The sequence below is a fragment of the Ptiloglossa arizonensis genome, chromosome 6, assembly GCF_051014685.1.
Source record: "Ptiloglossa arizonensis isolate GNS036 chromosome 6, iyPtiAriz1_principal, whole genome shotgun sequence".
NCBI classification, from domain to species: Eukaryota; Metazoa; Arthropoda; class Insecta; order Hymenoptera; family Colletidae; genus Ptiloglossa; species Ptiloglossa arizonensis.
In genome coordinates, this window is record NC_135053.1 from 16,068,779 (window position 1) to 16,085,473 (window position 16,695).

A 16,695-nucleotide genomic window follows, 5' to 3' on the forward strand; every position below is an offset into this window, starting at 1 on the left:
TTTGCATAAAGTATCCGACATTAAGTACTATGTATTCGTCTGGAAAAACCGGGCACGACTACCTTAATGTTTACTTAATCTTAAAACTGCTGCAGCTCAGTTAAAAATCGTCCGATTTTTACGAACGAAGAAACCTTTTTTACAGCTTGAACCTTCTACTTTCCAATGCATTAAACAACTGCTATTGAAATTTGCGCCACGGTGGTCTTGTGCGATTTTTACAGGCAAATAATCCACTGTGTGTTGTCGATCTTCGATGCACAATTCATCCCCAATTCATCCCCAATTCATCCCCAATTCATCTTCAATTCATCCCCAATTCGTCCCTAATTTATTAGAGCAGTGTCAAATCTGTTTTTAGAAAACAAGTTTTTAAAAATCCTCGTTTTTAAAACGGAAACATTTCGAAGCATTCATAGCAAGAAAAGTGAATTGAGAAACTGTATAGCTAAAGGAATTCGTCAATTGAAATTAAAAAAAAAGAAGAATGCAATTTTGCAACGCGAGAAAAGTGAATTGAGAAACTGTATAGCTAAAAGAATTCGTGAATTAAAATTAAAAAAAAAGAAGAACATGCAATTTTGAGGATTTGGAATTCAAAGCAGCGGACAATAAGAAATCCACTCACGGATTTATCGTTATAGAAAAAAGTATTGGAAATAATCGAAAATAAAATTGTTATATCGACCGGTTAGCAAAATTTAAAGATCGTAAATATTAATTATAAGATTAATTGTCAAAGTAGCTAAAGACTCGAGCGAATTTTATGATTTGGCCCCGTCATGTGCCCTCTCGTTACAAAAGCAATGACGGGGATACAGAGATTACTTACAACGAGGCGGGAACGACGATTTATAACGAGACGTCACTGTATTTCCTATCCATTTGTGGATTTTCTCAACGCCTGTAAAGGAAAACTTGTACTCTCGTTTGTACGTTGATTTATACACCGAGTGACCCCAATACCGGATGATTAAACGAAAACCTCGATCGATTACGGTTGAACTTGAATCTCATTGAGGTCGGAGACGAAAACGGCGATGTGTAAAATAAACAGCTGCGCTTGAACTACTATCCGTTACACTACGACCTTCTTCGAACTCGATTACCTTAACTGCTCGTATCTGTGTTTCCTTCGGAGTCAGTGTTGAATAAATAACGAGCACAGAGATCGTTTTCCATTAACAGAGATCTAGAGCCACCAACGTCTTAACGTCTCTCCGTTGCATTGATTTCTAACAAACACAGTCTGCATCAGAGATGGAGAAAATTCGGCTGGAATAAAAGACGAGAAAAATTCGACTAAAATTCAACGTCGACTTTCAGATCGCGATTTATATTATATAATATTCGAGCATACTATGAAACTTCGATTTGCGTAATATTTTATCCGCAATCTCTAATTGTTATTCCTCGAAAACTAACACCGAAAATTTCTACTCTCCTAAAATTGTTACTCTCTCGACTCGAGTATCCTTTTCGAATATTCACCCTTTCAATTGTCTCATTCCTACGGGACGTTTTCTCGTGCAAATTTATTATAATTCGATTACTCTACTTTCGTCGCGAAGTAGTTCGTCCATCGATCAAATTTCTATCCGAATAAGAAGCATTCCAATTGCACGAGTTACCCGCCGCAGTGAGGACGTTCTCCGTTAACCAGCGCGGCTCGTCGCTCTTAAATCACCGATAGGTATGCGTTCATGTCGTTCGAAATACCCGCGACACGCATCGACGAGCAACACGCGCGGTGCATCGCGTCCACGCGCGAAATAAATCATTGAAATCCGGACTGGAAGGATCTGCTGCGCGCACGATGGCGGAGGAACGTTGCGCGAGCGAGGCCGGGGCGGGAAAAAAAGGGCAATTAAGCTCGTCGGAAGGAGTCCAGACGGTCGGACGCGACCTTAAATACATCCGAGAGCAATTAGAATGCCGTTAATCTCGGTAATGAGAGCGCGGGCGTTGACGGAGCTTTAACGCAATTACAATACACGGTGCGCGGTCACACTCTGAATGCGATGGAACACGGGGATTTGAATAACGTACGGGATGAGGGAGCCCCCCTCGAAGCTATCGGTAATCCCCCTCTTACGTTCGAAAGATCTGTTCACCGAATCTGCACGTTGTCACCCTGGAACCGTGTCAGCGAGATTCATCCACGATCGAAAGTCACCCGAATCGGAACGATTTCACCGAACAGGCTCGTCTCGAGATTCGCGCTCGAAAGTGTTTTATTTATTTACTCTTTTTATTTCACTCATTTATATTACTCATTTTTTTTTTTTTATATATATTTATTTTACGGTTTTTTTAGGCGAGAGGGAGAAGAAAATCCGGTGCATTTCACGGGAGAGGCTACACGCGTAGATCGAGCACGTTCGTCGCCGTGGGCGTCCAATTAATGCACTCCAAGTGTCCACCGATGCGTTAATAGCGTGTTTGCAACTTTCTAAAACGGTTGGGCGGGACCAGACGAAGGAAAGGGACATCCCGTTGGAAATTTACGAATGTTGGGAAAATTATTCGTGAACGATGACGGTTTTGGTGTCAGAAGGGGTGTGTAACGACGACATTGGTCGTCGTTAACGTCATCGATTCGAATAACGCGTCTGGTTCGAGCGTTTCGGGACGACGATTATCGGACAGTAAACAAAGATACGACCGAGACGGTGTTCGAATAAGTTCCGCGCGTTGCTTCGTTCGATAACTGTTGGAATGTTCATTCGGTGGGGGTTTCGGTGAGGTGGCGCCGTGGAAAACATCCGAATCATGCTGGTATCGCATGATTATCGGGGAGATCACCTGCAGAGCGAAAAACTAGCACTTCTGGTTACTTTGTGCATCGTCAGCTTATGTCTGTTTAAGAGAGTATGATTCTCAGGATCGGCGGAGAGACTGGAGATACGAGTGAGAGATAAATTAAAACTTCTTCGTGGGGCTGATCGAGCCTCGAATCTTCGAAAATATGTTTCCGTGACTTCCATGCGTTTGTTTTGATATGAAGGAGTTCTATGAGTATTTTGAGCTCAGAAAAAATATACTTTTGAGACTTTGGTAGGTTTGTTTTGGTATGAAGAGTTCTACGTGTATTTTGAGCTTCGAAAAAATATACTTTTGAGAATTTGATACGTTTGTTTTGGTATAAAGGAGTTCTATGCGTATTTTGAGCTCCGAAAAAATATACTTTTGAGACTTTGGTAGGTTTGTTTTGGTATGAAGAGTTCTACGAGTATTTTGAGCTTCGAAAAAATATACTTTTGAGAATTTGATACGTTTGTTTTGGTATAAAGGAGTTCTATACGTATTTTGAGCTCCGAAAAAATATACTTTTGAGACTTTGATACGTTTGTTTTGGTATGAAGAGTTTTCTGCATATTTTGAGCTCCGAAAAAATATACTTTTGAGACTATGATACGTTTGTTTCGATACGAAGAGTTCTCTGCGTATTTTGAGCTCCGAAAGAATATACTTTTGAGGCTTTGATACGTTTGTTTAGGAATAAAGGAGTTTTATGCGTATTTTGAGCTCCGAAAAAATATGCTTTTGAGACTTTGGTACGTTTGTTTTGATACCAAGAATTCTCTGCGTATTTTGAGCTCCAAAAAAATATACTTTTGAGACTTTGGTACGTTTGTTTTGGTATGAAGGAGTTCTACGCGTATTTTGAGCTCCAAAAAAATATACTTTTGAGAATTTGATATGTTTGTTTTGATACGAAGAGTTCTCTACGTATTTTGAGCTTCGAAAAAATATACTTTAGAGACTTTGGTACGTTTGTTTTGGTATGAAGGAGTTCTACGCGTATTTTGAGCTCCAAAAAAATATACTTTTGAGAATTTGATATGTTTGTTTTGATACGAAGAGTTCTCTGCGTATTTTGAGCTCCGAAGAAATATACTTTTGAGAATTTGATATGTTTGTTTTGATATAAACAGTTCTCTGCACATTTTGAGCTGTGAAAGAATATAATTTTGAGACATTGATACATTTACTTTGATATAAAGGAGTTCTCTGCGTATTTTGAGCTCTGAAAATTACTTTTGAGACTATGATACGTTTGTCTTGATATAAACAGTTCCCTGCATATTTTGAGCTCCGAAAAAATATACTTTTGAGACATTGTTACATTTGCTTTGACATAAAGGAGTTCAATGCGTATTTTGAGCTCCGAATTAGCGAGAAATACGTTCTCGAGACTTTGATGCACTTATTCGAATAAGTCTCTGCGTATTTCGAGCTCCGAATTAACGAAAAAATATAATTCTGAGACTTTGATACATTTGTTTTGATGTAAACAGTTCTCTGCATATTTTGAGTTCCGAATAAGCGAGAAACATGTTCTTGAGACTTCGATGCACTTGTTTCAACCTACAGAAGCTCCGAAAAGTTCCAAAAATAAATGAAATCACACACCTCCATTTCTTATGAAATTCGTGGTCGTTTCTTCGTTCAATTTTGACAAATGTTCGCCGTATAACGCTCGACAGATGGCAATTTCAAATTATTCTATTACAGTAATTGTTAATTTCCTAGAAATTCACAATCAGAGAAGTTCTCTTTCCCCATTTTTCGCAAGATAAAACAACTAACGACCACCAGTTCCGTGAACTGTACAGATATCACGGAATTAATCATCGTGTGCAACGAGACAATTTTAGAAACCAAAACTTCGTCATCTCCTTGAATGGAGCGCGTCATTGGGCAAAACATTTCGGTTGTAATGCAATCGAACCTCAAAGGAAGCGATAGAGTCACCGAGTTACAAAGGTTTACGAGTAAAAAAAGATTTAACCAATTAAAATCGACCCGCAGAGAAACGAATAAAACTCAAGTCTTGCAAAAGTTTTCCAGTTACCGAGTGACTGTAATTATCAAGTTTCGACTGCGGTAAGACGAATCTTTTTAAACGATAAAAATACTTATCAACGCCTACTTCGAAACCGAATAGAAATCAAGTATCGAAGGACTATTTAATTTCACTCTCGCGTTAAATCCTCGTGCAATCCGAAGGACGATTTGGCCCAAGAGGTGTATCAAATCGAAAGTCTCGAAATTATTCAACGAAGCGTTCGATGGATTACGAAACGAACAATTCGTCTGGAAACGTTTCCATACCGACCTAACGTATCGTGCGTTGCAATCAAACAATATTTAAACAAACAATATTTAAGTAAAAAAAGAAAAAAAAATTGTAAAACTGATCAACGAAACGGTTATCGATCAACGTAACGTAAAAGAAATGTTTCATCGTGTTAAATATTGGGTTGTTCGGAAAGTCATTTCGTTTTTTTTTTTTTTTTTTTTGGTGAAAATGAAACACGATTTATTTTGCAGAAAATTGTGCGTATAAATAATACATATTCCCTTTCACGATCGTGACAGGTTGATTTCACTGTAACGAAATGCCAACAAGTCTCACATTGGGTCCAGTGTGCCCGATACGAGTTCGATAATTGCACCGGTATAAAATTATTAAGTAGTCACTTACTCCCTCGTGATTACGCGAGTAACTACTGATGCAATTTCTGGCGCATTAAAGGACGCGCGAACGAAGTCAATTATACCGGGATTAAGTTCGGTATTAACGAGAGCCGAGCAACGATAACGTTACCATTGCTCGTACGCGTTCGTAAACGAAATTGCAATCTACGAGGAAGAGCGACTCGATTTCTTCGGGGGGATTTATTAACGAACGCTCCAACACTAAAATCGGATAATTACGACGAAAGAAAGAAAAGAAAAAAAAAACAAGAAAAAAAAAATACTATCCGCAACCGTCTGGTTAGATTTCAGATAATACGAGAAACGCAATAATTAGCAACAATTAAAAATGTTAACGTTCCGAGCGAAATATTCAATTTCCATTCACGGAAGTTTTTAATACCCGCGACACGAGTAACCTAATAAAAATCGTCCGATAAAGCGGTGTGAATATCGCTCGAACAATTAAATATTCGCAAAATATCGCGGTGCCCGGAAACGAGGGAAAAAAGTTGCTGAGAAATAAGAGGGGGGTAGAAGTACACCGAGCAACCGCTTGTTTACCGTCCGAATTTAACATCGATGCTGTAAGCGGATACTCGATTTCGCACGAGAACGACGAAAGTTCCATCTAAATTCTCGAACAACGTGCAGGTATCGGACGCGACATATGGCACGATGCAATGCATGCGTATCAGTAAAAATAACGGGACAGGATGATCTTCGCTGGAACTGGTTTCCGGGATACCCGCGATGTTAACTTCGATTACGCGGTGGTTCCACCTCGATGTAATCAAAGATATTACTGTTGCGCCGAGGTTCGAACACCGATGTTCGAATTTCACCGAACATCGTTAGAATAATTAATACGCTTGGTACGGCGATGCAACGTTGCAACGTTGGTAATGGTGCACGAACTTTCGTTCCTCGGCGTGGTGAGAGCACAATAATTATACCACGTGAAACTCGATCTTCGCGAGAGTCGTGAGTGTAAAGACGAAGAAGAAGAAGAAAAAAAAAAAAGAAAACGGTGAAATGTATGCCGAATTGAATGAAACGTGGATAGGAACGGAGTGCCGCGACATCAGTGTCAGTCGGTCTCCTCTACGCTCGCTAACCTTAGAGTAACGCGTTTCACGAGAAAACGGAAACGGGCAAGAAACCGAGTCATTCATTATCGGTGGCAAAGTGTGGGGTAACGTCGACGCGTGCGATGGTGTGCGCGATGCACTCACTTCGTATGCTGGAAGCGCGTGCTCGACTCTCGGATGCGTGAGATGCGTGAAATGCATTAGACCGCGTGGTACGCACGTGTCTAAAACCAGTTTCACGTGAATCTAAACGGCTCCCGCGAAGCGTATTTCCCACCGGAATGCCCGAGTCACGAGCTCCTCCCCGGTTGCCTGGACACGCAACCGATTTGTTAGGAATGTACGCGATGCCATATCCAGAGCGACAATAATAAACACGCCAGCTAGTCGAAACTGTTGAAAATTATGCGCACTGGCAACTACCGACTCGCCGTATACTCGCCCCGACCGGAGAAGTCTCGTTGCATGCGAAATAAAGCCGAGCATGTTTTGCGATTCACCCGAAGCGTAACCCTATCGAACGGAACAGCAATTTACTACTACAGGAACTACATTTGCGGCATTGACTTTGATCGTGATTCATGCGGCGTGGCGGTTAATATTAAACTTTCGTGCACATTACTCGATCCCGTGACTTCTTTCGTACCGGTCCGAAACGTGTCTCGGCGTGTTTCGGAGCATTGGAAACATTGGGGGATACTCGTTTAAAGTGCACTCTCTCGCAGTGGCACCACGAAACGGAATGGCATTGAACACTGTAAATGGTATCGACCATCGAATTCAAAGACCTCGCAGCCTCGGAAACGTCTGTAACGTGACAGCACTACGAGTCAAGTGAACAGAGTGAGGTTAAGTATTCGACAGAGCAGACGACAACTTAGCACGAATTTTGCATCGTGACAACACGATTTTACAGAAATGTTCGAGAAACGTGAGTCAGAAAGGCGACCGATGCGTGCACAATCATTGTCTAAATACAGATGATACGATTATTGTTTTTCATAGAGTATTTCACGATGAATCGGATTGGTACGCGTCAGTCGTCGTGAATCTTGACTGGAAAATTCTCTTCCAAACGGAGAAGATATGTAATTTCGGTCAATTAAGCTATTGCTCGGCTTGTAATTGGCTGCAATTCGTGGTAAAAATAAACAGAGCGAGTTGACAGCAGTGCTGGCAGGGTGGCACGAACGTGCGTAGGAGATCATCTCCGACCGAGCGGATACACGACCGTTTCCCATCAGAAAACACATATTTCCCGCCAAAGGCTAACCAACGAACGGGTACACACGACTCACGCGACTCGGGAATTATGTAACTATTGTTGCACGACTCGTAAATAAAGGCTACTTACCGCTGATCGAGGCGAAAAACGTCAGGATCGCGCGCACACACACACGTTACACCTCGCACTGCTTAAGACAAACTGCCGTGTCGTGGCGCTGCTGTCCGTCGCCATCTTGGATCGATCAGTCGGCACTCGAAAAGTGCGCCGCCTTTAAGTTTCGTATCGCTCCGTAACCGTTTTTCGCAAGGAAGTGCGTCGCAAGACAACAGGTGAGTAAAGAAAACCAAAATCTTTCCGCAATCATTACTTTCATTTAATCTGCACACGATTGAAGCACAAATAATAACAATCGTCGCTTAATGCGCGGTTATCGTTCACACGTTTCATTCGTATACGAATATACACAATGATTCTATCATCTTTGCAAACAGCGCATCTAGTACAAGGCAATTACACTGATAACTAAATAAATAACGTCGGAGGCATAACGGTACGCAATACTATTCCTTTGGAAAAGTATAAAAACAAATGAAAGTTTAAAATACGAGAAATGCAGAGTTTATGACTGTCTTGAATAACGACGATTCGAATGTTGATACATTCAATGTAGCACGGACAGTACCATCGTATCTGTGTTCTTTCTTTTTTTTCTTTTTATTTTAATTTATGTAGACTTCACAATGTAATTCACAATTTTAGATAATACACTTCTTTCACATACATAATTTATCTACGTACATAACTTATTAGGATCATTGACAATAATAATTAAATATTTCTCAAGTAGTGTAGAGAATTATATTATGCAGGGTGTTCCACTGGAAAGAGGTTACCTTAATATTTTTGCTATTCTCAATAATAAGAGGCAGCGTTGGTTACAAAAGTTGTATGGCTTCGAGAGAGATATAATATTATGGCAATAGTTTCTTTGCGAGCAATGGCATTAAGAAGATTTGAAGGTCAACGTAGTGTCTTTAAATGGATTACTACTACGGTACTAGAGTTTTAATCCATTTCCATGCAACTGTTGAAAGCAACACTCTTATTCCAGTACTTAAAATAGCAATAGTACCAAGACAGTCTCTTTCCAACGGAACATCTTGTATATTAAATTAAACACTTATTATCTAGGATATTTTACCAAACAAATCTACAATTTGCATGACTTACGCGTGTGTAAGCTCTCATTGTTCGCTTTGTATGGAAGTTTAATACACGCTTAACTTTCTTCCTATTTTTTTCTCTATGCGTTTCAGTAATTTCTAAAATTACCAATAAAAACGACTTATGTAATACTTAACAAGTATTAGAGTTCCACGCATCATCAGATTCTCGCTCATGATTGTAGCTACTCAGTTCAGACTATTTGATTCCTCTTGCATCGTTATATTGCGTCAATTCCACGATTGCGATAATTATAAGGATTCCCGAAAAATCGATATACACGTAGCCCTTACTGCAAATACAGACGCATACTTATTACGAGGATACCCAAATCGAACTATATATCCTCTTAATTGCATCAATATAGTTGCATTGATATAATCCATCAAGAATCACCGACCTCGTTACATCGAGTATAAATCGTGAAATAGTGTGTGTGTGTGTGTTATGGATCTATTTATTTGAAAATCTTTAGAAAGTGTGTGCATTACGACAAATGCCGCAACCTAACGCGAATTCTTCACCGGTTGGTGGATGTTTCACATGCAATGGGCATTCTTCGCCTTCGAGTTGTTTCGCCTTGGGTCCTAACGGGAAACAAATATCACGGTTAGGTACCACTTCAGAATTGAAATTGCCCTGGATAGCAATTAAGAGATCCTTAAAGATTGAAAGAACGTTAGAAAGTAAACCGACCTGCGGGACACGAAGGTAAATCACCCTTTGGTATATTTGTGACGCGTTGGAAGTCGTCGTGGCAGGGGTTACAGAAGTGAGTAGTTCCAAAGCAAAAGAAGACTGCCACCGAGCAACAATATCGACACTTGTACTCTAGGAAGTCTGCCCCGTGCTTCGGACACATCTGAGCCCTTGCCACGTCGCTGCAGCCTCCACACACTAACTCTGTGGGATCGAATGTTTCCCCGCCTACTTGCGCGTCGCATCGAGCTTCGCCACCGTAATAGGCCTTTTGACATTTGTAGCAAACGTAATACGCGTATCGTTCCATCGCGTATGCGGCAGGGTCCTGATGATACTTTCCGCTTGGACCGAATGTTGTTGTTTCAGCCCTGGATACGAATAATAATATTGAATTGTTCGGAAGGTCGTTTCGTTTTCCAAAATGGAGAATGTACGATTTAATGAAACCTTTGTACACTCTGAAATAATCGTATTTCGTTTCCACCAAAAATAAAAAACCAAATGACTTTCCCAACTGCCTAATAATATAATCTTACGAATCCATCGAATATCCATTCCGGTACTTACTTGTGCAATCCTTCGTACTCCAGTCGCATTAAAGCCTTCCTTCTGACATCTTCGTACAACTCCTTGATACTTGCCAACTGTTCGGTCAAGGTTGGATGATCCATCGGTACTTTACAGATTGGACAAAGCGAGAACCCGAAAGTTATTCTCGGGCCTACCCATCGTTCCATCAGAACGTGTCTACAGCATTGTAAATGGAAAACATGACCACACTGTAACTGAATTGCCGGCGCCGCTGACAAAGCTTCCGTGAAACAAATCATGCACATATCGTCGGCGTCTTGCTTCAGATCGCTGCCCGGCAGACATCTGTGCAGACAGGGTAAACAAGTCCTCTCGTTTTGAACACCCCCGCAGATGTGTCCGCAGGCGTGCATTTTGCTGCAGGCGTTTTTAGCGTGTTCTTGACAATCGTGATCCGCGCAAATATTCCCTATCGCTAGTAAACCTGTGTTCCCAGTTGTGCCGCAGAATCTGCATATACCCGAGGTGGCACCAACTGGTTTTCTCAGCGAACCATCGCGAAACTCCACTAAGGCTTTCAATGTTCTACTGTCGGCCAGAGCCAAAATCCAAAACAGTTTCGTTCGACCACAACCTTCGTGGAGATCTACCCGTATGGCTTCCTCCTCTTCTTTGCAAACTTGCCTTACGTGCATCCGTGTTCTTCTATGTAGATGGAGAATTCTATCGCATTCCGCGCACAAATTCCCGCATACGTTGCACTGTATAATGGCGGTTGTATCGCCATCGTCGTGATTGCTACACGTCGGCTAAGCCCACGAAAAATTTAACGTCAGTTACACAAGAGTAGAAACAATAAACCAGTGAATGTACAGAACGATCTTACTCTAGGTGGTGGTGGTTGGCCCTCGGTGCCGCTCCATTGACCAGAGGACAATCTTTCAACGTGATCAGAATCCAATACGCACAAGGAGGACAGAGCTAACCATAGTGTCGGTGTTCGGAGACACTCCACGGGATCGCGACTCTTCTCATCCAATCTGGTAAGATTCAAAATATTTTCAGCAATAGCTGCTTTGGTTACGGACGCCCATGCATCCGATAATTTCCCCTGAAAGGAACATTCAACGGTAACAACAGATCAATGATCAACAGTTAAGTGTTGCAAATCGCGGTTGATCGACACTCACTGACGCCATATCTTTCAAAAGTTGTATAATCACTTCGGCTAACTTTCGAGTCATGCATCCTCTTAACCACCATCTAGACCCCACGTAACTCTTCGCATGGATGCTGGTAGCCAGCGTGACAGTCTGCAGAGCCTTACCATTATTCTCTTTACCTTTTACTTTTACTTGAACCGTCAATGCTTTGGCAATACAACTTAAGAAAACATCAAGAATCGCTTGAGCGTGTTGATTAAAGTCTGCGGTATGCGCGGTACCATTATTCGCAACAGATACAATACTAAAGTCCGTGGGTGGCAATCGTTCCACGTTGATAACATTGGCCAATGTTTCGGGCTTAATTTCGGGTAAAATTCTTTTCAAAAGTGACGTCACCTAAACAAATTAGAAAACAATGATTTCCAATGTCACGACGAAAGCACGGAGTACAGGTCTCTGGAAACTGAAATACATACTTGACGTTGCACTCTGGCTGACCCAGTATGCAACAAGCTCAATAAATCTTTCAATAATCCATACTGGTGCGAGAGATAATACTGTCCCACTGAACTACCGCTCAAAGCAAGAACCATGGACAGCATTTCGAAACAATACGTATCAGCTGCTTTCGGCAAATCACTGTTATCACTTGACAAGCTATTGGCAGGCACTGGCGAACATAGAAGTGTCTCCCACTCCTCCCACAGGCGAATAGTTTCTTTTCGAATAGCTTGAACAATATGCGTGCAAACTTGCTTTTGTAAATGCGTCAAGTTGTTCCTGCTGAACAGAATCCCAACCATATGCTCCCGGAGATCATTACTGTCTTCCAAGTTCTCGTTAGCTCCCTCTGCAGTTTCCACTTGTTGTTGCGGTTGCTCGCCCTGTATAAGTTTACCAAAGACCTGGCGAACGAAAATCGATTATCAACGATACACAGAGCCGATCATCGACAATACAAAAGAAACCAATACGATCAACATACTTGAGACGTAATTAAACGGAACACTTTCAATGTCTCCGCTTCGCAATTTCTCTGTTGAATCCTTTGAGCACTTAATTGTTTCCCAATTTTTAACGTTTCTCCTTCCATCTCGCCTAAAATTCTTATCTGACGTACGCGCAAAGAATTGTCCGGACCCTTCAACTCGAGACCCAAAACAACGTGACGTGGATCTACAGATAAGATAGCGTCTGTATTCTTCAGTAATATAATTTACAGTGCAATGTACACGCGATGAAATTACCAGTAACCGGACAGTTGATCCAACCAGCCGATCGACTCTCGATTTCCACAGTTCTTAGTTTGGTCATCTCGTCTACGTTATTGCCCGCTTGAAACATTATACTGGACACTTTGTGCTGTAACACGGGTGCGATGAGTACCGAGAACAACGGTCAAGTTTTACGTAAAAAAAAAGAAGAAAACTTACCGTTAAATCGCGACAATTATCGATGTGAACGTACACGATCCGTGGTAGGGAATGAGCGGTACAGGTGATGGTGATCATTTTAGTTTTATTACGATCCTCGTCACCAGACTCCCAGAAAGTTTCCGTCGAATTGTCCGTCAAACTACCGATCATAGCCTGCCTGCTCGAAGCTTTGATCTCGATGCCACACGTCAGGTCTTTCAAAACCTCCACGGAGCTGGTTACTTGTTGAGAATGGTTCGATTGGTGACTCTCGTGCATACTCATCGTAACGTCGTCCTCCTCTTCCGATCTGGACAGTATCTTGCTGATGTTGCTGAACACGTGACTTCTATGAAGGAACATGTGATCCGCGGGCGTGAACTTAATGCCCCAGCATCGAATAGCGGCCTGCTGAAGCGGCGATCCTAACAATCAATGCATGGAAATTAATCCGTGATTAGACGTAGACGTTGGATACAAGTCCTGGATAATGTTCAACATTTACCAAGTGGCGGTAGAAGCATCAGATCGGCGATAGTTTGCAGCAAGGTATGAAACACCGTCGGTAAAGGATTAACGGATTCCCCGGCTATTACCAAGTCGCTAAGAGGATGCTCGCACACGCCGATCATATCCTGAGCAAGAAACGATTCTTTATGAATATTGACCACCGAACGATCTGCGTCCAATGAAATCCGTTCGCGAATAAACGCGTACCCTCCCACTTACATGATCGTCCTTTTTCTCGATACGATTGTCGTCGTCGTTCGCGTCGATGGCTTCCGGCGCGACGGCGGGCGTCAATGAAGCAACGAACCACCAAAGCAAATCGTGTAGGCATATCGGTTGAGTGACGCTTCTCAGGAGCCAATTTAACGCCTGCATCGCGTAAACTCGACAAGCGGCACGGCGCAACGATTGCTTCATGGCGAGTTGCAAATGTTGCAAGTTGTGCTTCTGGAGAACGAACAGCATCACCGGTCTCATTAGTATCTCGATTCGGTCGCTGTTGGTCACTTCCGCCTGACTCGTGGACACGATGGCCGATTGGTCCATCGACGGTACCAGTTTCTGTAGCGCGGCAGACGGATAACAGAGAAGCGACGAGCCTGCGTCTGAAATCCACAAAATGATCACTGTGGCTCGTGTACGGTAACTGGTCGGTGAAAAAAAATGTGATCTTGCATTTGTATGTATGTATGTATATATATATACCATTGTTCATTTCGCTACTACTGTTATTTCTTTTACGCATCATAACCACTCTACCGTCGTTAGAATTTCTGATCCAGGGAGCGCCGGTGGACATTGATACCGATCGATGAAACATGCCACGACCTTTGCCACTTTCGCTGTCGCTGTCGCTCACGGGATATTCCGATACCGGCTGCAAACAGGATAAAGTTACCAGATGCAATCGCGCCGGTGTACACTGATCGCTTACCCGGCCGTTGGTCGTGTTGAACATGCCACTGTTCCCTTCGTAGGCATTCTGTTGTCCGTTTTGACGCCTCAATGCCTCCTCGTAGTACCTCTCGTCGTGGCTCTGGGAATGATGAATGCCCAACGCTTGCAGACACTGAAACGGGCCGGTGGGTGGGAACGGTCCGGCCGCTTCCGGTGGGCTGTAATTCTCGGCCACGGACGACAACGTCTGGGACGATCGTCTCTGTTGCTTCGGGATGTTCAAACCGGAAGCACTTGCCAGATCGAGCAGGAACATCGCGTTGTTCTTCATGACGATGTGGGTCTCGTTACCACTGGGACTGGTGATCGGCGACAGGACCTTACCGGAGCCGTTCTTTCGTTTCGATATACCAGTCAAGAACTTCTTCGTTAACTTGAGCTTACGTGCTCTCAGGTACTTGTCGCGGCACGTGTCACAGATCAGGTACCACGAGCTACGACCCACACCGCCATCGCCGCAATTCCCCGCCCAACCGTTGCAGTAACTACCGCTGCCGTTGTAACCTTTACTGCCCGCGTGCCACCCGCAACCGGGATGCATTATCTTCATGTGATAAGTCACTGGTGTCGGGAACATCAGACCGCACAGTTCGCATATTGTTTCCTGTTCTATGCTGCCCAACGCTTCGGCCCCGTTCCCCCTCCCGACCGGTTTCCATTCCTTCTTCTTCCTGCTCCCCTTCTTCTCGCGCTCCTTCAGCTTGTCCTCGCGCGGCCGTTTCTCCGGTACCGGTCGTTTGCTCAGCTTGGTCGTCTGTATCTGCGACGTGGGGCTCGGTAGCACCGATTGTAGCTCTATGGTGTGGAGACAGTTGGTGCTCAGCTCCTCCCAGAGGAACACCAAGCTCTTCAACGCAGGTGGTAGAACCGCGACCGTTTGAAACTCGGGCAACAAGCCGAGTTTACCGTTAGCCTGGACCTCCTCTTTAATCGTGATCGTCTCCTGTTTCTTTCTGCTTCTGTTCGCGTTCGCGTTCGCGGCGGAACGCGTCAGGGTCTCCAGGGTGCTCGGTTGTATGTGCAAATAGTTACCGGCGTTCGTTACCTCGACCGAGTGTCTCTGCCTGGCCTTCTGTTCCTGCGTTTGCTTGTCGTTCGGTTGCACCACCGCCTGCCTCGTGACGACCAGTGCCCCCTGTTTCGGCAAACTCGGATGAAATTTCAGAAAACTCGCGCACGCCATCGCGTCGTGCACGATACCCTCGTGCCATAGGTATGCCGCGAACACGGCTCGAAGACACTCGGCCACAGACGGGCTGATCGCTTCCTTCACCTTCTCCTTGCTCAGGTTCAACGTACGGTTCGAGTTCGTGTTCTGTTGGGAGTTGGCCGGCGACATTGCTCGTTTCGCTCTCGTCTTCACCATTTTCGCGTGATCCCTTCTATTCAGCTTCGGCGAGTGACGGTCCTCCTTCGGACCGGTCGAACCGATGCTGAAGTAACCTTTCATCGCGGTCGCCGCGCTCTCCGGGCTCGTCTGTGTCTGCGCCTGCGACACCTTTCGCGGACTTTCCTGAGAGTCCTGCGACGCAAGAGAAAATGAACGATTAGGTTGTAGATCGGAAGAGAGAAAAGTGAGGTTCGAGAGGAGCCAAGTATTCGAGAAAACATTTTCGTCGATTATTTCGTGCTGGGTCTTTTCGGACCCAGAGGACACTCGAAAAAAATGAACGATTAGGTTGTAGATTGAAAAAGAAAAGAATGAGATGCGAGGAAAATCGTTTTGATCGCGTTTTATTCTTGTACGATTATTCCGTGCTGGGTCTTTTTGGACCCAGAGGACACGCGAAAAAAATGAACGATTAAGTTGTAGATTGAAGAAGACAAAGATGAGATTCGAGAGAACATTTTCATCGTTTTGATCGCGTTTTATTGTTGTACGATTATTTCGTGCTGGGTCTTTTCGGACCCAGAGAACACGCGACAAAAATTAACGATTAGGTTGTAGATTGAAAAAGAGAAAAATAAGATCCGAAAAGAGTAAAATATTCGACAGAATATTTTCGTCGATTTGATCGCGTTTTATTATTATACGATTATTCCGTAGTGGGTCTTTTCGGACCCAGAGATCCTTGGAAATTAACCCCTTGCACTACGCTGAAATTCGGAACAAGCCGTGCCTAATTTACTACTCTTACTTCCACGCGAACTACTTGCATTTTTAATAACTTTCCCCTTTTTTTTGTACATGCTGGAGGATTTGACAAAATTAAGAACGATCAAGAATATTACTTTGTGCGAAGAAGACTGTACGAAACGAGTGCACCTCGTGTAACGGAATAGTAAGAACCAAAGAACGACCGAAGCTTTCTTGGTCTCGTCGAATGCATATGTTTACCTACTTTTCAAATGTTATCTGGACCGCCACAATGTATCCTAAGTAGCAC

General features: G+C 43.4%; 2 protein-coding genes across 2 annotated transcripts in view; one reads left to right on the plus strand and one right to left on the minus strand.

Annotated features, from left to right (window-relative positions):
* The first annotated feature begins 7,683 nt into the window (after positions 1-7,683).
* Positions 7,684-16,695, plus strand: part of LOC143148685 (uncharacterized) — a 78,639-nt gene continuing 69,627 nt past the window's right edge. Inside the window, exons 1-2 of the mRNA XM_076315266.1 lie at positions 7,684-8,132; positions 11,152-11,303. The gene's annotated coding sequence lies outside the window, so the exon portion shown is untranslated. The remainder of the gene's footprint in view (positions 8,133-11,151; positions 11,304-16,695) is intronic.
* Hiw (MYC binding protein highwire) overlaps positions 8,161-16,695 on the minus strand; it is a 476,677-nt gene continuing 468,142 nt past the window's right edge. Inside the window, exons 42-54 of the mRNA XM_076315260.1 lie at positions 14,286-15,830; positions 14,057-14,228; positions 13,571-13,956; positions 13,347-13,476; positions 12,860-13,266; positions 12,674-12,788; positions 12,412-12,602; positions 11,903-12,331; positions 11,451-11,822; positions 11,147-11,371; positions 10,297-11,069; positions 9,724-10,097; positions 8,161-9,614 (exon numbers count right to left, since the gene is read on the minus strand). Of these exons, the coding sequence (XP_076171375.1) occupies positions 9,499-9,614; positions 9,724-10,097; positions 10,297-11,069; positions 11,147-11,371; positions 11,451-11,822; positions 11,903-12,331; positions 12,412-12,602; positions 12,674-12,788; positions 12,860-13,266; positions 13,347-13,476; positions 13,571-13,956; positions 14,057-14,228; positions 14,286-15,830 (5,235 nt within the window). The 3' untranslated portion in view covers positions 8,161-9,498. The remainder of the gene's footprint in view (positions 9,615-9,723; positions 10,098-10,296; positions 11,070-11,146; positions 11,372-11,450; positions 11,823-11,902; positions 12,332-12,411; positions 12,603-12,673; positions 12,789-12,859; positions 13,267-13,346; positions 13,477-13,570; positions 13,957-14,056; positions 14,229-14,285; positions 15,831-16,695) is intronic.